Source organism: Equus asinus, chromosome 15, assembly GCF_041296235.1.
Source record: "Equus asinus isolate D_3611 breed Donkey chromosome 15, EquAss-T2T_v2, whole genome shotgun sequence".
Taxonomy (NCBI): Eukaryota; Metazoa; Chordata; class Mammalia; order Perissodactyla; family Equidae; genus Equus; species Equus asinus.
In genome coordinates this window covers 23596013-23622041 of record NC_091804.1, presented here as the reverse complement: position 1 = coordinate 23622041, position 26029 = coordinate 23596013, and the positions used below count along the sequence as shown (strand labels likewise).

At 47.6% G+C, this 26029-nt stretch overlaps 1 protein-coding gene across 1 annotated transcript; it reads right to left on the bottom strand.

Moving 5' to 3' along the window:
- Window positions 1-831: 831 nt before the first annotated feature.
- On the bottom strand, window positions 832-26028 carry POFUT1 (protein O-fucosyltransferase 1). Its single transcript, XM_014845060.3, has 7 exons — window positions 25796-26028; window positions 24089-24210; window positions 20075-20257; window positions 18794-18906; window positions 9198-9390; window positions 7289-7531; window positions 832-4350 (listed from the first exon to the last, which is right to left on the bottom strand). The coding sequence occupies exons 1-7, from the start codon at window positions 25926-25928 to the stop codon at window positions 4162-4164; spliced, it is 1176 nt and encodes a 391-aa protein (XP_014700546.1). The 5' UTR covers window positions 25929-26028; the 3' UTR covers window positions 832-4161.
- Window position 26029: the final 1 nt, after the last annotated feature.

Sequence of the window (26029 nt, the reverse complement as noted above, 5' to 3'; positions counted from 1 at the left end):
AAACATTTCTAGGCCACATCCGCAGGTATTCTAATTCAGTAGGTCTGGGTGGGACCCGGGAGCCTGCATTTCTAACAAGCTGCCCCAGGTGATGTCCATGCTTCTGGTCTGAGGATCACAGTTTAAGTAGGTCTCGGGCCACTGGGCATCAAAATCACTTGTAGGTGATTAAGATGTTCATTCTGGGTACTATCCACCAGACATTCTGATTCCTTAGGTCTGGGTGGATGCCCAGAATCTGCCTTATCAACCAGCACACCAAGGAACTCTGGAGACCACCTTTAAGAAACACTGCCTGGACCACTGTTAGCATCTGGAACTTGGAGGTGAGGCAGAGGTGAGGTGACCTGCCTCAAGGTCAACCTGCAAGACAGGGACAACTCCTTCTCCCTCTTGCTTGGGCCCTAAACCTCAGAGCACCCTGGACCTCCCTCTTTCCCTCCTATCCCAATTCAGTGTGTCAGCAAACCCTGTTGGCTCTTCCTTCAAAATATATTTAGATTTTCTATAAAAGACTCCAGCAAAAAGACATGGGGGGTGGGATGGTAACTGAAACAAGACTGGTGAAATGTTGAGCGTTGTTGAAACTGGGAGTTCCTTTTTTTAATCACAATTTTTATGTATATTTGAGTTTTTCCATAATAAAAGTTTTTATTTTTAAGTCTTTGATCTAACAAATCCACTTCTGGGAATTTACCTTAATGGAAATTTTAGATACAGAAAGGAATCTTACAAATAAAAATATTTTCAAATAATAATAGCGAAAAATTGACAACATACTAAATTCTCATAATAGGACAACAATAAACTGTGGGACAGCCCTCAGTGGAATTTTAGGTCACTAAAGACATTTATTCAGGCTATGTACCAACATGGAAAATATACTATTAAGTGAAAAACAGGATATTACATTCTATACATTGCATGATTAAAACTATGCACAGACATATCTTTAAAAAAGTTGAAATTTAAAAATAATTTTATATATCCATAATCTGACTACTTCCCACCATCTTCAATGCAATGATCCTTGCTTGAGTCCATCCTGAGTCCCACTGTGTCTCTCCCCCCTACATCTGTGTAACAGCCCTGCATTGGTCTCCCTGCTTCCACCCTTCCTCCCTCCCATCTCTTCTCCATGTGGCAGCCAGACAGGTGCTTCAAAAATGTAAATCAGACCATGACCCTCTCTGTGCAGACCCTACAAAGGCTTCCCATATTTTCCAAATAAAAGCTCAGCCTCGACCTTACCACTGCCCTCCAGGCTGCAGGACGCGTCGCCTCTCCTGCTCTGATCTACTGCTCTGCCCACCACCTCACTCCTGCCAATCCAGCCACACTGGCCTCCTTGCTATTCTTCACTCACCGTCTCCAGCTTCAGGACCTCTGCACTGCTGTTTCCTCTGCGAGGGGGAGGTGAGGGAGTGTGTTGCCTCCAGACATCTGGATGAGTGTGTCCCTCGCTCCTCCACAGCAGCTCTTGGGAGAGGCTCACCTGAGCTCCTTGTCTAAACCAGCACTGCTCCCCCTCTGCACCCCACACCCTTTATCTTTCTTTATAGTGCTTAATCAACACCTCCCATGGTACATTTGTTTGTAGTGTCTTCTACTTACTAGAATACAAATTCCTTGAGAACAAAGACCTTATGTCTGATTCTCTGCTGAATCCCTAGTACCTGGTACAGAGCCTGGCACATAGTAGGTGATCAATAAATACCTGGTGAATGAAAGAATGTTGATCTAACTAACCACCCAAGAGAGCTGTAAGCTTCACGTGGGCTTTCTGTTTCTTGGGTGATCTCGCCCTCCCCAAAACCTCTTGGCAGGAGCAGAACCCTAGAAGGAGCCCAATGGGAACTAAGCTGGCTGCTCATTTTCCCATCGGAAGCCTCTGTGGCACACACAGCATGAAGTGCATCCCTGTAAACTGGAGGCAGCAGAGCAGAGCAGTGCATCCCTGTAAACTGGTGGCTAACAGAACTGGCTTTGGGAAGTCAAATCCTGGCTTACTACTACTAGCTGTGCAGCCTTGGCAAAATTCTGAGAATTTTTTGAGCATTAGTTTTTTCCCTGTGTAGAAAGAGGATATTAACAGTTCCTACTTCCCAAGGATGGGGCGGGTCCCAAACCAGAGAATGCCCATAAAGCTCTAAACAAGCACAGTGCCTGGCACAGGGTAGGTGTGCCACAAGAGGCAGTCAAATTAATCAACAGCCACATAGGTGCCTTTGTCTCTTTCAAGTATACAATGTGCTCCTAGATGTGCTTTATCTCATCTCAGCCTTTCAACAACCCCATCAGTTTTATCACCATTTTACAGGTGAGGAAACCAGACCAAAGAGGAATAAAGTGCTTGCCTACATCATACACTGGATCTGACTACAACTCCTGCGCCCTCTCCTCCAGAACACAAGCTGTTATTACTGCCGAGGCTAATCATGATCTGGATGGCCCAGCAGTGCCACGGGCTCTAAAGCACGTGCCTAGTGTGAGGTTGTGGACAGCAAATGAATCCAGCAAATGAAACCAGCCAGTAAGCCACACCTTCCCAACCATCGGATGGAGGCCGGAGGACAAGGGCTCCTGCGTCTCTGAATGAGGCTCGTGAACAAGTCTGAACAGACAAATCATCTGTCAGAGTCCATCCAGGATTTAAAACATGTCCTGTTCTCCCGGGAGGGAGAATACAAAAGCTCTTTCTGTACAGTTTCTCTGCTAAGAGCTGGGCAGCAGTTCTAGGCAGCAAATGCCACCTTTGGCGTCTAATGTCCTTATTGCCCTGCAACCTCTGACCCAGTGTGCTCTGATGAAAGTATTTCTTCCCAAAGGTAAGCAGGGGAGAAGCCCTGCACGGAGCTCTGGGCCGGGCTCTTGTCAGTCTCCCCCACCTGTCCAGGATCAAAGGCCACGCGAGGCACAGGGCGGGGAAGAGGTCAGCCAGTGTCAGAGTTGAATTTTAGAACCAAAAGGCCAAAAAAATCACAGATTCTCAGGAGTCACAGATATTACAAATGCAGCATCTGACAGAGACAAAGAAACTTATCACTGTAACACCTTAAGCCTCACGGGGTTGGCAGAGATTACACTGGATGGGAAGGGGCAAAAGTTGCTTCCAAACTGGGAATTCTGATGGCTCCTGGCTCCTGGGCATCTTGTATCTGGTCAGACGCTTAGCAAGCACTCCCTGTGAGAACATGGACTGAGGGCTCCAGCCACAGAAGGGAGGCTGGGAGGACAGGCCTCAGATACCAATTCAATGGCAAAATTCTACAACCAGGCCCCTTGGAACCAGAAATCAGAAGAGGAGACGGCAGCCTTCAGAAGGATCCCACCAGACCAGCAAGCCCTGGCCTCTGATGTGTTATGAGACCCTGATGGTGCCAGGTTTGTGGCAGGCCACCAACTACCAAGAGACTTTGAGAGCAATATCACGATGGCGAGCTTGATGGCGTATGATCCTTGCTGGGAACACACTATTGTTGGCAGCACTTAGCTGCCTGTGGAGCCCTGCACTGCACCCAGACTGATAGCTTCCATTGGCACAGTGTTTACAACGGAGGAGACTGTTCTTGCCCCAAACCCTGGAGATGGCCTAGGAAGGGGGGTCGACAATGGCTTGGCCAGGCAGTGGGATAAGTCTGAGGGTCACCTTGGGAGTCAGCTGGAAAAGTGGCCAATATACCCACCCCACCCCTGCCTCATCCACATTCAGTTAAGGTCACTTTAGGTACCTACGTTAATGAACTTCACTGATTTTTTTAAATGAGGGAGAGTTCTAGGGTAGTCATAGCTTGTATCCAAACTATAAAAATCTCTCTCTATATAAAAAATCTCTCTGAAGAGAGGTCAGCATCCCAGGCTGCTCAGAGCAGGGCAGACCAAAAGACAGAAGTTGGACTGCTTGGCTGGTGTGAAAAATTCCCAGGAGAAACAGCAGGAAGTACGTGAGGAGGGGAAATGCTCTGGCTCCTAGGAGCTTGGAAGTCCTGTGCCCTGGGAGATAGACTGTCTTCCTCCTCCAGGAAGTCCCTGGTACTTTTCTCTGTCTGTGGCGAGAGAGAGGAGGAGCTTGCTCCTTTGGGGATCAATCCTAGGAGCATCTCTGGCTGCCAGACCTGGTTGGAGGGACCAGCTCAGACTGGTGATGTGCTCTAGCCAGGATCAGAACTCGTCCCGCAGCTGAGGGGGACTGTCCATGCCAAAGAAAGAGGACAGCCTCCCCTGGAGGTCCCGTTCCCGCTTCACGAAGGCGGTGAAGGAGGAGACACAGTTGCCAATAAAGTGGTCGGCTTGGCCGAGGATGTATAGGTCAATCTGGGCCACGTCAGGCTTCAGGCTCACCACCTTCACCTGCAGGAGGAAGGGCAGGGCGTTTCAGCCAGGGTGCAGGCCAAGGTGGCTGGCTCAGCCAAGGCCTGCAGCCATAGCCCCAGCCTTCTTCCCCTGTGCTGAAGTTACAGACATAAAAGGAGGCACAGAGGGGATTAAGACGTAGCGTTGGGCATCTGAGAGCAGTGTTGTCCAGCAGCTCCGGGGCCCACCCCAACACGGAACATCCCCTTCCCCAGCACCCTTTCCCCTCTGCCAGCCTCAACTCTAAACACACCCCTCATGCATACTCTGTGCCTCTGCTTGTTAGTTCTCTCTTCCTGGAATGCCTTCTCCCTTCCCATTAAAATCCCAACCATACTGTCAAGGCTCAGCTCTAGCTCTACTTTTCTCACGAAGCCCTAGCCGGACAGGTTTGGCTTCCCCCAATAAACTGATCTAACCAAAGAGCACCCCACCCATCCAGTTCTGCTGCCTGGATGCCTCGGAGCCTAAAGTCCTGTCCAATCAATTCCGGAGATATTCTCCAAAGGTGAGCCCTTATCTTGATGCATTACCACTCCCTGGCAACCACCACAATCTCCTGCATCTTCACTGGTCCCCTCGCTGCCTCTCCTCCTGGTCTGCTCACCACACAGCAGCCAGAGGAAATTTTCTTAGATACTCCTACCTGCCTGTCCCGCCCTCCACCCCAAGCTGAACACCCTTAAATGGTGCCCTATTGCTCTTCAGATCAAGATGACAAGTCCTGAATGAGGCCCACAAGGCCCTGTTCAGCCTACCTCTCCATCTCCTCTCATGCCTCCCCCTCATCCCTTGAGCTCCAGCCAATACACACCAAGCTCCCTCCTCCTTAAGACCTTTGCACATGCTCTTCCCTCTGTGTGGGGTGCTTGTCTCTTTGCCTGCTTAACTCCTATTTAGCCTTCAGCCGGCAGCTCAAGTCTCACCTCCTTGGGGAAGCTCTCTCTGGCCCCCAGGCTAGGACAGGCTCCTCTGCCCTACACTCCCACAGAACCAGTTCCTTCACCTCACAGCACACGTCTCCCTTTATAGTTTTCACTCCTTAGTGACTCTGATTAATGTCCATCTCCTGCACCTGACTGGGGCCAGGGCTGAGTCGGTTTGCTTGTCACGCGGCCTGGGGCCTGTCTCAGTAAACATCTGTTGACTGGACGAGGGAGTGAGCCCCACCTCCACCCTCGGACCTCTCTTGTGGCGCACGTTATAGTTCTCTGCAGAGCCTCTTCCCTGAGTCTAGACCATGAGCCTTGCAGGCAGCCCCCCAGCTTATCAGTATCCCTGGCTCAGTCCTGGCCCAGCTTAATGGAGGAGCAGGCTCAGTTCAGCAGGAAGGGTGGGCTCTGGGCCTGTGGAGAGGGGGGGCTGAGGAGTGGGGAAGGACAAGGGCAGCGGCATGGGAACAAGAAGTAGAAAATGGCAGGAGGCTCAAGGCGTAACAAACACATCAACTCTAAAACTCACAAAAACTCCCTGGGGCTCTCCAAGTGCTTCCACTTAGCACAGAGGTGGGGGTGGGGGCAGAACTGGGGCTGAAAGTGTTTTGCTGTCACACAGAGATTTCTGATGTAACAAAAATCATCATCTTGCTATTTGGAAGGTAGTAAAGAAATAATACTAGTTTAATCATGGCAAAATCCCCCAAGCGATTCCACCCACGCCCTGAAACTTACCCGCTCTGTGTCATGCCCACTATAATTAGCTCTGAGCCCTCTTGGGTAAATTCTATCCCTTCTTGGGACTTTGCTTTCTCAGCTATAAAACGCAGGGGTTGGGTCAGAGGCGCTCGGGGGTCTCCCAGCTCTGATACTCTTCTATAAAGTGGGTGGGTGGGAGACCAGAATGCACTGACTCAGCACCTTCTCCACAAGCCGCAGCTTCCAGCCTGTGTCTGGGGTGAAGAGAGAGAGAGAGCCCCTCCACATAAGGCCGAGGGTGTCCACTGCTGGAGAGCAGGTATCTGCCTTTTAGGGTCTGCACAAGCATTTAGGGCTTTCATTCATTCAACAGTCTTATTGAACGCTTACTACTGATTCAGCCCTTTCATCGATACATACTTATTACCTGCTCTGCAATCAGGCAGTACCAAGCGCATTCTGCTATTTAGTCATATACTGAATACCTACATTCACTGCTCCCTTCAGCATTTACTAAGCACAAAAGAGCCTTCCCTTTATTCATCAACCACCTACTACTATCAATGACACTAACTTTACTGAACGCTTATTTTGTACTGGAACTGTTTTAATTTCTTTATATCTGATCTTCACAGTCACTCTATGAGAAGGGTACTACACTCAGTCTCATTTTATAGACAAAGAAACAGAAGCACAGAGAGGTAAAGTAACTTGTGCAGGGCTGCAGAGTGAATAGAGCCCACGTTCTGTGGCTCCAAAGTCTACGCTCTTACTCTCTCTGCTACGCTGGATCTCTACCAAGGGACCACTCTCAGCGTCCTTATTCAACAAACATTTACCAAGCGTCTACTACGTGTTAGGCACTGTCCTAGACACTGGTGATGGCAGGGTGGGGTCTCAGACCTGGAGGAGGTCAACGTACCAGTCTAGACTCTGAGAAATAGAACCATGAGTCAGCCTTGGATCCTGCCTTCAAGGAGCCCCAACTCCTGGGAAGAAACAGGACACACTTCTACCCTAGTCTCACATAGTCTAGAAAGCGTCCCAAGAGAAGATGTGATAAAGTGCAACAATAGCTCCCAGTAGGGACACATTAGTGACAGGAGTGGAGAAAAAACCGGAGAGCATCTGTGGAGTGTTTGAGCTGAGGTTTGAAAGAAGGGTAGAGACTGGAGAGGAATGGAATGTCCAAGCAAAAGCCTGGTGGTGTGAGGTCATGAAGCATGCAGTGGGAGCGCTGGGACCGCCCTGGCTCTTTCTTTGATTCCCTGCCTGCTGCATACCCACCGGCCTGCACCTACCTTCCCTTTGAAGAGCTGCTGGATCTCAGGCACATAACTCTCAGAATCCGTAGCAATGTAGACCGACTGGGCGTTCAGTGCCTTCACCCAGAGCTTCACGGCCCGCCTGATTTCCTTCAGGTCGGGGAGGCACATGGTCATGGTGAGGGGGACCGCTGTGCTGCGGCTGTAGCCCACGCACTGTGGAGAGGCCATGAAGTGGGAGCCTGCAGTCCCGTCCTTCAGCATGGCGCAGGCGTTCTTCTGTGGGATGGGGTGGGGGGACAGAGTTAAAGACAGCAACTGGCCCGGAACCCCAGAAGCAAGAGCTGGTAAGTGGAAAAAGGCAGGCAATATAGGAGGAGCTCAGCCCTGTTTTTTAAAAAAGCATGGAGGGAAGAGGGAAATGCATCAAAACAGTAACAGTGGTTATTTCTGGGTAGTGGGATACTGGCTTTTTACAAATTTTTTTTCTTGCCCTTACTGCATTATCTGGGACCTCCAGTAGAATTCCGAACCATGGTGGTGATAATGGGCAGCCTTATCTGATTTCTGACTTCAGTGGGAACACTTCTGATAGCTCCCACAACGTCCATGTTTGCTGTGGGTTTCAGAGAGATAGCCTTTATCAAGCTAAGGTGGGTCCCTCCTATTCCTGGTTGGTTGAGTTTTTTTTTAATCATGAATGAGTGTTGACTTTTATCAAATGCTCTCTTGGCCTCTGTTGAGATGGTTATATGATTTTTCTTCTTTGGGTGTTAATATAGTGAATTTAATTGCATTCCTGGGATAAATTTTACTTGTTTATGTTGTATATTCTTAATATGTTATCGGATTTTACTTGCTCGTATTTCACTCAGGATCCGTGCATCTATGTTCATCAGGGAGAATGGGCTGCACTTTTCTGAGTCACCCTTATCTGCATTTGGTATTAGCATTTTGCTAGCTTTATGAAAAACAGCTTCTTATACCTTTTTATGTTTGAGGAAAGTATAGATGGGAACTACCTGTTCCTTGAAAGTTTAGCTGAGTGCACTCATCAACTATTCCAGGCCTGGCTGCCCTTCTCTGTGGAAGCAGGGCAAGAAGGGAGCCTAGTGGGTAAATGTGTGATTACTTCCTCAATTGACTCTGAATGAATTTTGACCTAATTTCTCTACTTTCCAGTAATTTTCAAGTCTTCGACAATGAGCATTTCTAACATACATACATAAATATACATATCTTCTTATGTAAATTAAGGAGTTTGTCTACGTTGCTCCTGTTATCTTCACACGGAGGATAACCTGAGGAGGTTTCTGCACACTTAAGCAGCCTCCAGATTCGGAGGATGACATCTTCATTTCTTGGGAGCCCCACCCAATCTCTAGAGCTAGTTTTTCAACAAGGAGTCTACTGGCTAAACACTGAGCTGAGACGAGGACTCCTGAGCTCTGGGTCTTTCTCTGGCTTGCTGCCTGACCCATGGTCTAGCTTGATACCTCAGTTTATTCATCTGCAAAATGATAATGGCAACTGTTAAAAATGGAGCTCATGGGGTCAGCCTTGTGGTGTAGTGGTTAAGCTCACACTTTCCACTTTGGCAGCCTGGGTTCGTGGGTTTGAATCCCAGGCGTGGACCTACACCACTCACCAGCTACGCTGTGGTGGTGACCCACATACAAGATAGAGGACAATTGGCACAGATGTTAGCTCAGGGAAAACCTTCCTCAGCAAAAAAAAAAAAGGAGCTGGCAAGCAAGCACTTTGGAGCCACATTTCTGATGTGTCTATGGCAGGAACATGGGGCACAGTCCGATGGACTTGGCTGACTGAGACCTCTCTGCCCTGGCTGGGACTTGGTGTAACAGGTTCACTGTTCAACCCCCACAGGCATGAGCCCTGCTTAGGGATATGTCCAACCCAGCCATGAGAGGAAGGGGGAAGTTACCCAGTCGGAGCCAATGCGCAGGTGAATGCCCACGTATGGCCGGATGAGGTGGGTGCGGATCTGCGTCTCTCCTGTTCTCACCATCTCATCTGACCATACCATGTACTTCTGGAGCAGCCTATGTTCCTCTAGGACGGGGAACTGGGCTGGGGCCCCTGGCAGAGCAAGCACTGGATGTTCCTTTGGAGAAAATCTAGGCACAAGACAGATGAGGGGAAGTCAGACAGCGTATGCACAGAGAGCCTGGCCACCACCCCCACGGGAAAAAGGATGGCATTGCACCATGCCCCAGAGACCCTGTGCAGGGGCCTCTGTAACAGGCAAGAAGCAGGAGAGGTTGTGAAACCCCAACGGGCTGATAAGAAACCCTGGCGGCGGCAAGAGGCACACTATGCAATACTGTCCCGCCACAGAGAATTTACAACCCTCTTTGCTTGTTTAACAATTAAAAATTTACAGTAGAGTATTCCAACCTTTTGTATGTCATGCTGGCTTCCAATCTGTGGTGTGGTAATTCACTCCAGGGTGGGGTGTCTGGACTGAGCCTTTGCCCTTTTACCCACATGGCGGGATTGGGATGTGCAGCTGCTTCCAGAGGGCAATGGACAGGTCCCACTAACAGGGAATGTGTACACTGGATGAGATCACTCACTCAACATTTAACACATATTTATCGATTGCCTATTACGTGCTGGGGCCCAGGGGAGAACAAGACAGGCATGGTCCCCGCCCTCATGGAAAGCACCAGAGTCTGCCGATGCCCCCATCATACTCTCCTGAAGGCTCTCCTCCTCCCTTGCACACTATGCACCTTGTCATTGTTTCACCTCTGTCTTTTCTGCTGCACTCAGGCTTCTGAAAGCAGTGCCTCCAGGCACCTAGAACAGCAACTGACACACGTAAGAGCTCAGTAAAAACTGTTGACTGAATGAATGAGGTGCAAACCTGTGTTCCCTCATCAGCTCAACCCAGGCTATATCTGAGCAACGTGAAACCCTGACGTTCCATAAACTCACACCGCACTTTCAAACTCCAGACCTCTCGGACTTCTTCCCCCTACGTGGAATGCTTTCTCTCTGCCGGCTAAAATCCTTTTCTTAAAATCATGAAACAGGCACAGCCGCTCTGGAAAAGTCTGGCAGTATCTTACAAAACCAGACAATCAATTACCATATGACCCAGCAACTGTACTCTTAGGCATTTATCCCAGAGAAATAAAAACCTATATTTACACACAAACCAGTACACAAATGTTCATAGCAGCTTCATTCATAATAGCCAAAAACTGGAAACAACTCAGAAATCGCTCCAGAAGTGAAGGGTTAAAGAAACTGTGGTGCATCCATACCATGGAACACTATTGCAATAAAAAGGAACAAACTATTGATCCAGGCAACAACTTGGATGGATCTCAAGGGAACTATGCCAAGTGAAACAAGCCAATCCCAAAAGGCTACATATTGTATGATTCCATGTATATAACATTTTCGAAATAACAAATTACAGAAGAGAACATAAATGAAAAGACATTAGTGGTGGCCAGGGGCTAGAGTGTGTGAGTGTGAGAGAGTGTGAGTGTGTGTGTGTGTGTTTAGGGAGGTGGGTATGGTTATAAACTGGCCACACCACACAAGGATCCTTGTGATCTTAGAACTCTTCAATATCTTGACTGTGGTGGTGGATCCACGAACATACACACGTGATAAAATCACATAGAACTAAATACACACACACACACACACACACACACAGAAGTGAGCACAAGTAAAACTGGGGATATCTGAATAAGACAGGTGGACATCACCCTGGTTGTGACAGTGTACGGTTTTCCGGCTTTGCAAATGTTACCATCGGCAGAAACTGGGTAAACGGTACACGGGCTCTCTCTATATTATTTCTTACAACTGCATGTCAATCTACAATTATCTCAATAAAAATTTTAATGGAATATTGTTAAATATTTCAAAGCACACAGGAAAATACAGAAAATAATTTACCGATCCACATACCCATGACTCAAATTAGCAGATATTCTTTGCTTCGTACAAATACTTAGTATTTAAAAAAAAATACACATCTAAACAAAAGCTCTATCCTATCACCTCTTTTCCTTCTTTTCTTCTTCTTCCCAGAAGGTACTGTGGTTTTACACATGATTACACTTTTACTATTTATATAAATGTAAAAAATGCTTTTTACCCAGTGTAGCATGGGCTGTTGAGCTAGGCAGCCTTGTTCTAACGTTGACTGTGCCACTTACTAACTTGGCAGGTGACTTAACCATTCTGTGCCTCAGTTTCCTTATCTGTATAATAGAGCTGATAACAGTTCCTACCTCATAGGGCTGTTGAGAAGATTAAATGGATTAACATAAGCAAAGCATTCAGAATAGCCCTTGGCACACAGAAAGCTCTGGGAAAATTCTGACTATCATCATCATATTGTACATGACCTATTTCAACTTTTTAAAAATTCAACTTTATGTTTCAGAGATTTGGCTACGTTGATCATGTGATCACGTTAGCTTCTCTTGAAGGTTCCCATTTTGCACAAATAAACTGCAATTTACCTATGTAGTCCCCTCCTGCTGGAGAGTGAGGTGGTTCCAATCTTCCACCCAAACAACAGTGCTGCAATGGACATGCCACTCATTCTTTACACCCAACTCAAACACCTCGCCCAGCTAACACCTTCCAAACCCGCAAGACCAGTCACCACTACCAAGCCTCAGCTCCTAGGCGAGGGCTCCCTGTCCCACGTCTCCTTCACCGCCCTAGGCACACTGATGTGCTCAACAACTTCTTCCCGTCTCCACTGTCAGCCCATGAGGGTAGGGGCCCCAGCAGTCTTGTTCACCATGATTCCCACACACATGGTCCAGGGCCTGTGACAAGGATGCAACAAGCAAGTGTTCCATGGCCTGACTCTATATAATGCTCATCTTGTCAGATTTTAATTTTGTATGTACATACATGTGAATCATTTATTGAGCCTTAATTTGATAGGCAATGTTCCAATTGCTTTGTGTATACTAACTCATTTGATTCCCATAAGAGCTCTGTGAGGTAAGTACTATTGTTATTCTCATTTGACAGATGAGGAAATTGAAGCACAGAAAGGTTAAGTAACGTGCCCATGGTCACAAAGCTAGAAATTGGTGGAGTTGGGATTTGAATCCAGGCAGTCTACTTCAGAATCTATGTTCTTAACTACTATTCCTCACTCCCATCTCCCCCACCCCAGTCAACAAGTACCTCAAGAGCTGACTCTGTGGCTTATTCTTCTGATTTCCAGCTCCTAGCACAGGTCTCAATACACAGTAGTATAATAAATATTTTTGCAGAGAATGAACAAATGAGAAGGATTCAGGGATCTCACCAGAAAGACCAGATTAGGTTCTCAGGGGTTAGAGGAAGAAGCAGCAAATATTAACTGAGCATCTAATATGGGCCAGGCCCTTGGCCAAGTTCCTTTTAGATGCCACCTTAAAGGATTTCAAAAGGAAAGCAGGAGTTTGTGATCTCCCAGCAACTTGGAACACTAAGATCAAATCAGGATCTGTGCCCTCTCGGACCTCTTGGAAGGAACCTGCTGCTGGCCCTTGGTGAATTCCAGATTTGGAAAATCCACCTTCCCACCAGCTCTGGATCAGCACACAGTTGTCCTAATGGGACATCAGCTCTGACCTGAAAAGCAGCAAGAAGCCAAGACTGGTGAGCTCATTTGCTCCCAATGAGAGTGTTGTTTGGAAAGAAAGAGGGGACTAAGGGTCTTATTTGGAAAGAAAGCTTGCCCACCTCCATCTGCCCCCTAACTGTCCACCCTAGGTCAGGCCCTTAGCCTGGTCACTACCCAGCTGAAGAAGGCACGCTCTCCTGCTGCTGGGCGCAGAGAACTTCTGGGGTACTTCACCACCACAGCTACTCCACTGAGATCTCCCAACAACCTGGTGCTTCTCTATGCACAGCATCCACTTCTGTGCCCCGGATACACCTATGGATGTACACCAGTGGACGCATACCATGCTGAATGCAGAGGACGCAGGGACACAAACGAGCCAGAGCCTTGCTCTCCATGGCCCTGCTGTGACGAACTACCTTTCCCTCCAGCTCTTTGCACAGCTAGCTCCTCATCTTCCTTCAGGTGTCAGCTCCGCCAATTACACATCACCTGTCTATATCCTCTCAGGGAGGCTGCAGCCTGGGAGAAAGACAAGCCACATGCTCAAATACCTGTTACCTTCATACTACAAGAATGGTTCGGCATGATGGTCCACAGCCTTCTAACAGCAAATGTGTAATAAATATCTGTTGAATTAAACATCCACCAGGGTATTTATAGACTCAGAACCAGCAGAGCTGGAAAGATCCTCAGAAATCACTTCATGGGGAAGAAATACCTCTTAGCCCCTTCCCCTAGTACCCAATCTTCAGCTGGACACAAAGCAGCTCCAAATAAAGATATTTATTAGTACTTCTTGTAGCTAGCTATGGCTATGTGCCTAAATACCAGCCAATGAGCTGTAAGCAACCTGGAAGGAAGACTCCTTAAAAAGGTCAGGATGTATCCTTCTTCTACTCCTTTTGTCCTTTCAGCTGCCTGGGGCAAGGGTATGATGGCTAAAGTTTTTTTTTTTAAAGATTTTATTTTTTTCCTTTTTCTCCCCAAAGCCCCCTGGTACATAGTTGTATATTCTTCGTTGTGGGTCCTTCCAGTTGTGGCGTGTGGGACGCCGCCTCAGCGTGGTTTGATGAGCAGTGCCATGTCTGCGCCCAGGATTCGAACCAACGAAACACTGGGCCACCTGCAACGGAGCGCGCGAACTTAACCACTCGGCCACGGGGCCAGCCCCTGATGGCTAAAGTTTTATCAGTCATCTTGCCCCTGAGGTGACACTGAGGAAAAAGCCAGTACTGGGGCGCTGAGCAGAGAGATGGGTGCCTAATTCCTGAGGACACAGCGGCACTGCCATGCAGTCCTGGGCTGAATACTCCAGTACTTTTTAACTTAAGAAAACAACAAACTTCTATCTTGTTAGTCTGCTATTGTTTTCGGTCTTGTTACAAGTAGCCTAAATTAGACTTGTGGCTATCAAAACCTTTAGCTGATACACAAGAGGGTTACTGGTTGAAGGAGGGGAGCTGGACTCCTCCAACTTGGCCCCCACTGCTGCCCCTGTGGCACCACAGGCACTTCTCAAGAACTCTGAGGAACAGTTTGAAAACCAATGATCTTACTCACCCTTTTCATGTTATAAATGGAGCACTGTGGCCAGAGAAGGGAAGCAATCTGCCTAGCCACATGGTGAGCCCGGAGAAGAGCCTGACCCTTTCCAATGTCATTCTCCCTACACCCATACCCAACCCCCAAAGGACAATATTCTACAGCAAGTAAGTGTCCACTATTCTACAAAATGTCTAAAATACATACACCCTCAAACTCACCCCTACAAAGCATTCACAGGCTTATCAGATTGCTTCACCAGGGCCTGCAAAGCCCTGCATGGTCTGCCCACTGCCCACTGCTCCAATCTCCTGCCCTATGTGGAAGATTAATTCTTTGAATCTCTTCCCAGTGGGTGGGCTCTATATCCTCTCCCATAGCATCTGGTGGAAGTGACACTGTTCAGCTGCTAGGCCCAAGCTTCAGCGGGCCAGCAGCTTTCACCTCCTGTCCCTTGGAACACTCACTCCCCAGATGCGCCCTCAGAACCCAGCTACCATGCTGTCAGAAGTCCAAGCCACATGGAGAGGTCAAGTGCATGCATGCCAACTGACTGCTCCAGCTGAGCTCCCGGATGACAGCCAGCATGAGCCCTCTTGGACATGAAACTCAGTCAAGCCTTCAGATGACTCCAGCCCCAGACGAGAGCTGACTACAGCCACATGATACCACAAGCAAGAAGTGCCCAGCTAACCCAAGTGTCCATCAACAGAAGAATGGATAAACAAAATGTGGTCTATACCTACAAAGGACTATTATTCAGATTTTGATATATGCTACAACACAGGTGAACCCTGAAGACATTATGTTAAGTGAAATAAGCCAGACACAAAAGGACAAATATTATATGATTCCTCTTATATAAAGTTCCTAGAATAGGTAAAATCATAGAGAGAGAAAGGTAGCATAGAGGTTACCAGGGCCTGGGGAAGGGGAACAGAGAGTTACTGTTTAATGGGTACAGAGTTTCTGTTTGGGATGATGAAGAAGTTCTGGAGATGCATAGTGGTGATGGTCGTACAACAATATCAATGTTCTTAATGCCACTGAATTGTACACTTAAAAATGGTTAAATAAATACATGCAGACACTCCACTGGCATAAATACACATATACACACCAGTAACCATTTTTTCAAATCTCATGTTTTTATATGTTTAGAACTAATCCTGTCAAGAATATTTACGAACCTGGTAAATATTGATATTAATTACTCTTCAGAAAAGATCGTTAATTAAATAATTGATGACAAACTATATATAATAATTTTGTTTTACGTTAATACGTATAGGTATGTATATGTGTACAAAAATGTCTGGAGAATGGAAGTATATATATCAAAATGCTAGCAGTGTTTTTTTGAGAAGTGATAGGATTATGAGTAAATTTAGCTTTTTTCTTTATTAAAAAAAAAAACAACGAATCTCCCAACAAGTCTGTGGTGGATATTCTAAACGGTATTCATTCCAAGAATTAGATGTCTAATGCGGATTGAAATTTTGTCCGGTTGGGATTCCATGAAGAAAATGGATAAATAGAACACAAACAAAAGAACTCCTCGGCTAAGCCTAGTCTATCCACAGAACTCTGAGATATACTAATAAATTGCTGCTGAGCCACTAAGTTTTGGAGTGATTTATTATGCAGCAACAGAGGACAGGAACAGCCTACCATTGTCCTCACGTGCCCCACACCAGCCACACTGGCCTTCTTCCTGCCCCTTGGCCACACGAAACTTGTTCCTGCCTCAGAGCCTCTGTGCTCAAGGTCCCCGCCAAGAAGAACTACCTTCCCCTCCAGCTCTTTGCCGGGCTGACTCCTCACCCTTTAGGTCTGTTATGGGTTGAATGCTTGTGGGTCCCCAAATCCACATGTTGAAGCCCTTAGCCCCAGTGTGATGGTATCAGGAGGTGGGGCCTTTGCGCGGTGATTAGGTTTAGAGGAGGTCACGAGGGTGGAGTCCTCATGATGGGATTAGCAGCCTTGTAAGAGACCAGAGAGCTTGCTCTCCCTCCAACATGTGAGGATACAGCAAGAAGGCCCTGCCTGCAAGCCAAGAAGTCCTTACTGGAACCTGATCATACTGGCACCCTGCTCTCAGACTTCCCAGCCTCCAGAACTGAGAAATAAACGTCTGTTGTTTAAGCCCCCTCCTCTGCGGTATTTTGTTACAGCAGCCTGAGCTGACGAAGACAAGGTCTCAGCCCTGCCAATCACACATCACCTGTTCGTCCTTCATAGCACTATGTCTTCTGGAACTGTCTAACGTAAGTTTATTCACTGTCTCCCCTATTAGGCTCAGCTCCATCAGGGCAGAGGTTTTATCTGCCTTATTCTTGCCTGTATTCCCAGAGTCCAGACCAGTGCCTGACACTCAGGAGGGGCTTCTAAAACAGGTGTGGAAGGGAGACAGGCATGAAGGAAGCCAGCTGCCTAGGCGGCCCTAACTCTCTCACACAGGCTCCAGGGACCTCATCTTCCCTGTTAGACTTCCTTTCCCAAAAACTTGGCTGTAAGGCACAAGCTTCCCCAAGGCCTCACCCAATTCTAGAACTCAACGAACTCAAACATGACTATGGGGCAACGGACAAGCATTTCAGCAGCACTCCCTGACTGGTGCATCCACGCAGCACCGTCCCTTCTCTTCCGACCAGGATTGTCCACTTTTTTTGGCTTTCTGGAATTTGCTTTTGGAGCTGCTTTTAGAGCCGGTGTGATTTTTTTCTTTTTTCTGGCATTTTGTCAAAAGGGGCAAATCTCCATCCTTGGAGGGCAGGTCTGCCTTCTGGCCACAGGTCCAGTCTTTCAGAGCTGAATGGGGAGAACCAAGCCAGTGATCAAAAGGGAATGTCCTATCTGGGATCAACAATGAGGGGGGATTAGAATCTGCCATGACTGAGCATCCTCACTAGCTCATGAACTAGCTCTGAGGGCAAGTCTGAGGGCAAATAGGAACTGCCAGCTGTTAAAGGCACAGCTGTTTTCTCCACGGTGATTAAGAAGGGGAGCTCTGAAGTCAGACTGCCTGGGTTCAAATCCCAGTTCTGCCATTTCAAGCTGTGTGACCTTGGGAAAGTAACTTCACTCCTCTCTGCTTCAAATTTTTTATGTGTAAAGCACAGATGACAATAACATCTGTCCCACAGACTTGTGGAAGGATTAAATAAGTCATCACCTTAGAAGACTTAGGTGGTGAAGTGAAGACTTAGAACTGTGTCTAGCACATAGCAGGCACTAAATAAACATTAGCTCTTACTAGCTACTAAAGACTTACATACAGACCCCAGCTGTCTGCTGAACAGCTGCATTATCTTGGGCAAGTTATTTAACCTCATTGAGCTCAGTTTCCTCACCTTTCAAATGGAAACGGATCATAATACCCACTTCATGACATTTCTCAAAGGCTTAAATAAAATAAAGCATGTAAATAATAAAAGTAACAGCTAACACTGGTTGGCCCCCTCCTGTGTGCCGTGTGCTTTATACACTAGGAGGCAGATACCATAGTGCTCCTTCCATTAAACCAAGGAGGAAACTCAGTCCAGACAGCTGGAGTGGCTTGCTCAGGGTCACCTGAGAGAGATGCAGGGCTGGGTCAGAGCTCAGGTCTGTCTTATCCTGAGCCTGTGCTCGTCTCTCTACATCAGTCTATCTTTGGCCCAGTAAATGCCACGTGCTGTGACCACGCATGAATTCATAAGCTCCTAAGCCAAGACTGACCTCTAAGCCCACGCTCTTTTTTGCCACGCTATAGCATCAAGGGCAAATGCACTGTGTTAGCTATCATCATTACAACTAGACTGTAGCTCCCTGAAGGCTGAGGCTGGGTCTTCCTCATTTTTATATATCACCTCTGGCCTTTGAGTACTCTGTCGCATACACAACAGACGCTCTATAAATATTTCACAGCCTGTGCCTATGCCCTGCTAACCTATTTTTTTTAATAGGGCCTACTGGAACGCAATTAATAAAGTAAATTCAATTATTATCAGGATGACATCATTTCTCAGTCTGCACCTGAAATTGTTCTTCTCTAGAAGCTGCTTCGAATTTTCACCTTGTGAAAAGGAAGGTAACAGGGGAGTGATTCTCACGCCTAGAGGAGGAAATCGAGACTCATGTGACTATATAATAGCCTTTTTATGACATCCTTTATCGGCTGATAAACTGTTGCTCAACCTTGTGGCAGGTCAACGTCCCGCCGTGTCAGGCGCTGAGATGGGAACAGATCACATAGGATCCCAAGTTCAACAGACAGAATGGCTGCACCTTTGGTCTCATACATCAGGGTGTGGTAGAGGGGGAGAGGGTCAGGAAGGTCCATGAGCCCCATGCCCCTCCCCTAAACCCAGCAATGCTGCCCCTCCAAGTACCTCTGGATCCACTGGTCTTTGTAGGAGGCACTGAAAGAAATGCCTGCAAAAAGCTCCGACTTGTTGAAACTCACATGAAACTGATCCCAAAATGGGCCAAAGGGGTTTCCTTCCTGTAGAGAGAGAGCGTCAAAGGCTTACTGCGGGGGAGGGGAAGCCAACTGGGGATGGGGCCAAGGAACGGTGATGGGGCAACCCTGGGTGATTAACTCAGGCTGAATCACCCTCATCGGATGGCTCAGTAGGAATGTCACCTTGTAATTCCTGGGCTGGGGCCGAGGAGGGCAGCCCTGCCTCCAGTGTGGTTTCCAGCAGGAGATGTTCACCACAGTGTCTGAAGGAGTCTTTCCTGCTCACATGCCACATTCTACTAACCCTGCAGCATTGGTGGGGGTCTGGGGAGGAAGTGGACCTTGGAACTGGGACAAGGGCTTCAAGAGACTTTCAAGACCAGCTGATCCAATGCCCTCATTTTCAAGATGGAGACCAGGGGCCAGAGAAGGTAAGGAACTTGCCCAAGCTCACACAGCAAGTGAGGGCAGTGTTGGGGCAGTAAGCCAGGTCTCCCTTCTCAAAATTCGTGGCTCCTCCAACCACCCACCCCAGACTTCAACATGAGCATTGAAAGACATATTGGGGATTGTCTTATTCCTAAAGTGCAGACATTTACAAATTTCTACTACAAAATATGATAGCTTCTCATTTACCTGCTGAGAGGCAGGGCAGTATACAAGTTAGGAGGGTGGACAATGGAGTCAAATTAGCTAGGGTTGAATCCCAGCTCCACCGCTTGTTTGCTTTGTGACCTTGGGCAAAATATTGAACCTCTCTGTGTCACACTCAGTGTCCTCTCTGGAAAATGGGGATATTAATAGTACTTTCCTCATGGAGCAGTGAGAGGATTAAGTGGATTAAGATGTGGAAAGCTCTTAGCATGGTACTGGCATGTAGTAAGTGCTATGTGAGTATTAGTTATTAGTACTGATATGGCACTTTACAGTGTACAAAGTACCCTTACACCTGGCCCCCATGACACTTTATAAGGGAGACAGAGCTGGGAATGGCATCTTTATTTTGTAGGTAGAAATAAAGGCTCAGAGGAAACAAAGTCCTCTGCTTAGGTAACACCACTGACAAATGCCAGAAATGGAACTTAAGTCTCCATCTTTCTACTCTAAGCCCTTCTGGTGCCTCCCCCCGCATACTGCCATTACCCAGTGTCTCGGGGGCCTAGAGAGCATGAAACAGGCAGAAAGAGCCCCCCAAACCCACAAGACCCACCTTCATGGGGCACGTCTTCTTATCAGGGCTTCGCTGGGCTGCTACCTCAAAGCAGTATGCCACCCGCCTCTCAGGGGGCCAGTGGGTGGGTGCCAGCTTCTCCATGAAGTCCTCCAGGCTGATGACGCGATGGTAGGCCTGGAGGGGCTCCAGCTTGAAGTACTTCTGGTAGGACACGTGGAGCTACAGGAAAGGGAGAAAAGGAGGAGCGAGGGTCCCTCCTCAGTTTCCTAGTGGCTATTTTAGAGACATTTATTACAGCCATACACTCCAAGACCCAGACAGCTCAGACCACATGTCAATGGAAACTTGTGGCAAAAGACACCAAAGTTAGGACAGAGACAGACTGGGACAAGATACCTGCAAACTAAAGAAAAAATAGTAGTATTCCTTGTATTAAAAAAATGCCTGCTGATCCATAAGAAAAAAGACAAATGACAAAAGAGAAAATATGGGCAAAGGACAGGAGAGAACAACTCACAGCCAAGGAAACCCAAAGAGCCAATATACTCAAAAGGTGTGCAACTTCACTAGTAATTGGGTCAAAGCAAATTACAGTTACAAGACATCACTTCTTACCCATGAGACTAGTGAAATTTAACAGCTTAACTCTAATTGTTGGAAAGGATGTGGGGAAATGGGCATTTTTGTACATGGCTGGTACAAGTGTACATTTTGGAACAAACACTTTGGAATGTAACCTTGCAGCATCTAATAGAACTTAAAATGCTCCTTCCATCTCTAAGTATTTGCCCTTGAGAAGTTTTTGTACTCTGCACCAGGAGATGGGCACAAGGATGCTCAGAGCCACAGTAGAAGTATAGGAAAGAACCCGGAATGAGTCACACCAAAGACACTAAATCAGCAACAGTGGTTGTCTCTGGGGGTAGGGGTGGGGAGAAGAGCTACGATTAGCTTCAGGAGCCAAGAGACATTGTACCTTTTAATAACTTTATCTGTAACATTGTATGTCTTTTATCAACAAAAAGAAAAGATGCAGCAAAAATGAGAAAATGTTTATAATTATCACTTCAGTGGTGGGTGCATGGATGGTGATTGTATTCATCTCTCTTTTTTTTTTTGGTGAGGAGGATTAGCCCTGAGCTAACATCTGTGCCAATCTTCCTCTATTTTGTATGTGGGATGCCACCACAGCATGGCTTGATAAACAGTGTGTAGGTCCACACCTGGGATAAGAAACAGCAAACCCCGGGCCACTGAAGCAGAGTACACAAACTTAACCACTATGCCCACAGGGCTGGCTGGCCCCTAATCTCTATATTTTTCTAGATTAAAAAACTTCTTAGAACATCATGGAATAAAATTTAGACTTTACCCTATAGGTCAGGGTTCCCAAGCACGTTTCACTAGTTCATGTGGATAAAGAGTTCTGCAATAAAAAGGCTCCAGAATTAAACAGGCTTGGGAAATGCTGTGTTAAGCTGGTTTCTTTTTTTTTTTTTGAGGAAGATTAGCCCTGAGCTAACTGCTGCCAATCCTCCTCTTTTTGCTGAGGAAGACTGGCCCTGAGCTAACATCCATGCCCATCTTCCTCTACTTTATACATGGGATGCCTTTTGCCAAGCGGTGCCAAGTCCGCACCCGGGATCCAAATCGGTAAACCCAGGGCTGCTGAGATGCAGAACGTGTGAACTTAACTGCTACGCCACCAGGCTGGCCCAAGCTGGTTTCTTTACTACAAGACTTCTCAGGGCCTCTAACACGCTGATGTGCGTTTTGAATCTCCAATTTTGGGGGGATGGGAAATTGAGAATATAATTTCCCAAACTGATTTAACCACTGCACCCTTCTTGCATGAGCCACTGGCATTGCAATGGCACAGACTTTGGGAATTTTAACTGTTAGCAACAAGGTCTTGCTGAAGGAATTTAAGCAGAAATAACACGTGCTTTGCCTTTTTGAAAGATCACTGTGGTGGTGGAGGAGAGAATGTATTGATGGTAAGATTAAGAGGAAGGAGAAGAATTGGAGGTTACTGCGATAGTCCTTTGATTTGTTCAAGTATTCATTCAATATGTACTTTTGAGCATCTCTCACAAGTCCAAATGAAGATGGAGAGACACAGACAGGTCAGAAGATGTAAAGGAGGGTGAAGCAGAGGGTAAAGGGAGGCAATTGGGGTGACTTCTATGTCCTTGGCTTGGTATCCAGGTGAATGGAGGTGACAGAAACTAAGGCTGGGAATATAGGTGGTGACACAGGTGACACAGAAGGGGAAAGCTGCCAAGTTCAGTTCCGGCTTTGAGAATTTGAGACATCTATGGGACATGCAAGTAGACTCAAGGGTCTAGGAGTTAGAAACACAGGTCTGTGGTCAAAGAGTCTAGGCCATAGATAAATTTAGGAGGTATGTGGAGAAGAGTGAAAGCCACAAGAGTCAACAGAAATTTATAGCAAAGCAAATAATGGTAATAATAGCAACGATATTTATTGAGTGCCAAGTTAGTGCCAGCTGCTGTATTCATTGCACATCATGGGGTTGCTCATCTGTTTCTAAGATGTAGGAATACAACCATCTCCAGTTTGTTTATGAAGAAACCCAGGCAGACAGAATCCAGATAACTCATCTGAGGTCACACAACCAATAAGCAAACAGAAAGAGGAGACACACCAACATTCAAACAGTGAGTGGAGAGAGAGGGGCCCCCAATACAGCACAAAGAGGAAAATACTGAGAGGTCAGGGGTGAAGCAGGAACAGGCTGTGTCTTGGAAGCCAGGAGAATAGGGAAGTTCAGGAATGACAGAGGTTCACGGGGCCAGGTGCCACTGGGAGGTCATCAGTTGAGATAAAGACTGAGAAATGACCCCTGGCTTTGGCGATTTTGAGGTCCCTGGTGACCTCTGTGAGAAAGGTCCCAGTGGGGAAGGGGAGCCCAATTGGGACAGGTTGAGTAACCCATAGAAAGCAAGACATGGAGACTCCAAAACACTCTTGGGTGAGGAAGCAAGGTGAGAGAAAGCAGGCAAGGCAGAGGGAGATGAACGGACAACGTCTAAACCACATCAGTGAATGCAAAAAATCTGAACACCAACGGCTCCCGTTGCTGAAGATTTCCTGTGTCCTACAAATTTTACATCAATGAGCTCAGTTGATTTAAAGATGAGGAAACAGGCACAAAGAGGTCAAGTATCCTGCCCAAGATACACAGCTAGTAAGTGGCCCAGCCAGGCTATGATCTCTTAACCTCTAACTGTTAAAAACCTCTCTAAATACAGGTATGCAAAGGAAAAAATAAAAGCTATGCAGAGAAAAGACTATAAGAATGAAATACAGTGTTTTGTACATACTAAATATAATTTTTGAAGTATATTAAAAACTTTTAAAGTCAATTCATTAAATTTTAATTCAGTTCTTACTGCGAGGCCCCGATGGATACAAAGTGAACAAAGGCAGACACAGGACCAGCGGAAGACACAAAGAATAAGCAAGGAGCCAGAGGATGCTGAGCATCACCATGCTAAGGGAGCCCCTTGATGGGGAAGAGGTGGTTCTGGAGCCAGACTGCCTGGGTTTGTGGCCTTGGACACATTATTAATTAACCTGTGTTTCAGTTTCTTCTTCAAAACTGACAGTAGCACCCATTACCCTTTGACCAGTGGGACGTACAGAGGGTGGGACCAACCAGGGCTGGAAATGGGGCATTAGGTTCAGGTCACAGGCTCTGGAGTCAGACAGACATGGGCTTGAATTCCAGCTATACAACTCACAAGCTGTGTGACCTTGGGCAAGTTACCTAACCTCTCTAAACTCCAGCTTCCTCACAGGGATGTGATGAGGGAGAAAAGAGCTCATCTTCATGCAGTGCTCAGAACAGTGCCTGGCAGACAGGCACTGTTAGCCACTGTTATTCCAGAGAAGACACTTCTGGGTGGGGGTAGGGCAAGCTCAGAGGTGTGGAAGGTAAAGCACAGAGAAGGACTCAGGGTCAAGCAGAGGTGAACAGCATTGGGGAAGGGTGGACAAGGGCTAAGGTCTGTGGGAGGTACTCACATTGGTGAAGGGAGGCTTGTGATGCTGGTACTCAATCCAAGGGGGTACAGCCAGGGTGCGGTTCAACAACTTTGCAAATGCCAGGGAGCCCAAGAAGTGATCAGCCTGGTTCCCAAAGCGCCCTGGATGGTAAATTGTGGGTGAAGTGAGGCTGGGGCATTGAGGGCATGGGGCATGCAGGGCTCAGACAGGATGTGGAGCCAAGAGCTGGGACGGCCAGGACACCAAAGAGAGCCAGAGGAGCTGGCAGGATGGGATCAAGTCTGAACCCCAGTGTCTGACAGTCAAGGCCCACAGGCCCTGCCCTGTCTGCCTCAGCCACTCCAGGTTCCTTGCTGTTTCCCAAACATGCTCTACACTTCCCATCCCCACCCCGTGCCTTTGCTCTTGCTGTTCCCTCAGTCAGGAGTGCCTTTCCACCTCTATCTTCACTCCCCTGTGCATAAAGGGGCAACTCGAATGCCTCACCTGCCATACTCAGTCCCCCTCCTCGGACTGTAGTTACTTAGGGTTCTTCACTTTTCCTAGAATGTCTTTTCCCACTTCCTGGCCTTTGTACTGGCTGTTTCCTCAGCCCGTGAATGCCTCAGGGGAACGACCGTGTCTGACTCTTTTCGTTATCCCCAGCATGGCATCCATTCATTCATTCCCCAAATATTATTGAGAGGCCACTATGTGCCAGGCTCTCTGCTAGGTGCTGGAATACAGAAGTGAGCAAGAAGGACAAGGTCTCTGCCCTCATGGCACTCACGGTCCAGCTAGGGAGACATTAAACATGTAAACAAATATATAGTGATAAATTTTGATAATTTCAAGAAAAACCTTTGGTGATGAAAACACTAAGGAGGAGATTATTTGGGTTGAGGTCAGCGAAGTCCTTTCTGGTGACATTTAAGCTATGACCTGAGGATGGGAAGGAGCGGGTCTGGCAGTGAAGAGGGTGTTCTAGGCAGAGGGACGAGTCCAGGCTGCAGGTCCTGAGTACGTGTGAGGAACAGAAAGGGGACAAATGTGGCTGCAGCTGGAGGATCTGGGGAGAGGGCAGCGGTGGATATGGGCAGGGCCAAACCACTGTGGTCAGGAGTCTGGAGAATTTTAAGAAGGATTGACTTTTACAATGATGATCCACCGCCCCATTTAAATTGCACCCTTAACCGGCTCTTCTATTTTCCCTTACCTTTCTCTATTTACCCATAGCATTCATCCTCTTCTAGGATACTCTGTCATTACTTATTTTTTACGTTTCTTTTATTGTCTGTCTTCCTCAACTAAATGAAGGTTCTACAAGGGCATGGAGTTTTCTGTCTTATCACTGCCACATCCCCAGAGCAGAGAACAGGGCTGGACACAGAGTAAGTGCCCTACAAATATTTGAATTAATGAAAGAATAGCCCAGAACCAGGGTTGGGTCAGTGACGTCAAGTCCTGCCGCACTAACTCCATTCACTGGACTCCGGGCTAGCTTAAACCTTGCGCAAGACACTTAACCTCTCCTGGCCTCAGTCTTCTCATCTGCCAAACGGAAAGGTGAATACAGAGGCCCCTCAGTGCCCTTGCAACTGGGGCAGAGAAGCGAGGGGCAGGCCGGGCCCCGCGCGGGGGTTCTTTCCTGGACCTGTCAAGGTGTCTCTGGGCACCCCGGAGGAGTGGCTTCTCCTCTCCGGGCCTCAGTTTCCCCATTTGAGGAGAGGGCTCAGGAGGCCTTACCCATGCATGGGCAGTAGAGCAGGTAACCTGCCGGGTCCCAGGAGCCCTCGGGCAGCCCCGGGAGCGGCAGAAGCAGCAGCAGGAGAGATACGCGCAGCGGCAGGGGCGGCGATGCCCACGCGGCGGCGCCCATTTCGGCTTCGAAGCCCGAGCGCGCCGCGGCGCGGAGGCGGGGAGAGGAGGAGGGGCGCGAGCGTCCGCCCTGCTCCCGGCGGCCCCCGCGCGCCGCCCGCG

Coding starts and splice junctions, on each gene's coding strand:
- POFUT1 (XM_014845060.3), bottom strand. CDS start 25,928: ATGGGCGCCGCCGCGTGGGCATCGCCGCCCCTGCCGCTGCGCGTATCT. Junction 20,258..24,088: donor ACAAGCCTCCCTTCACCAAT/GTGAGTACCTCC, acceptor CCTTTCCTGTAG/CTCCACGTGTCCTACCAGAA. Junction 9,391..18,793: donor AAAGACCAGTGGATCCAGAG/GTACTTGGAGGG, acceptor TCTTGTGCCTAG/ATTTTCTCCAAAGGAACATC.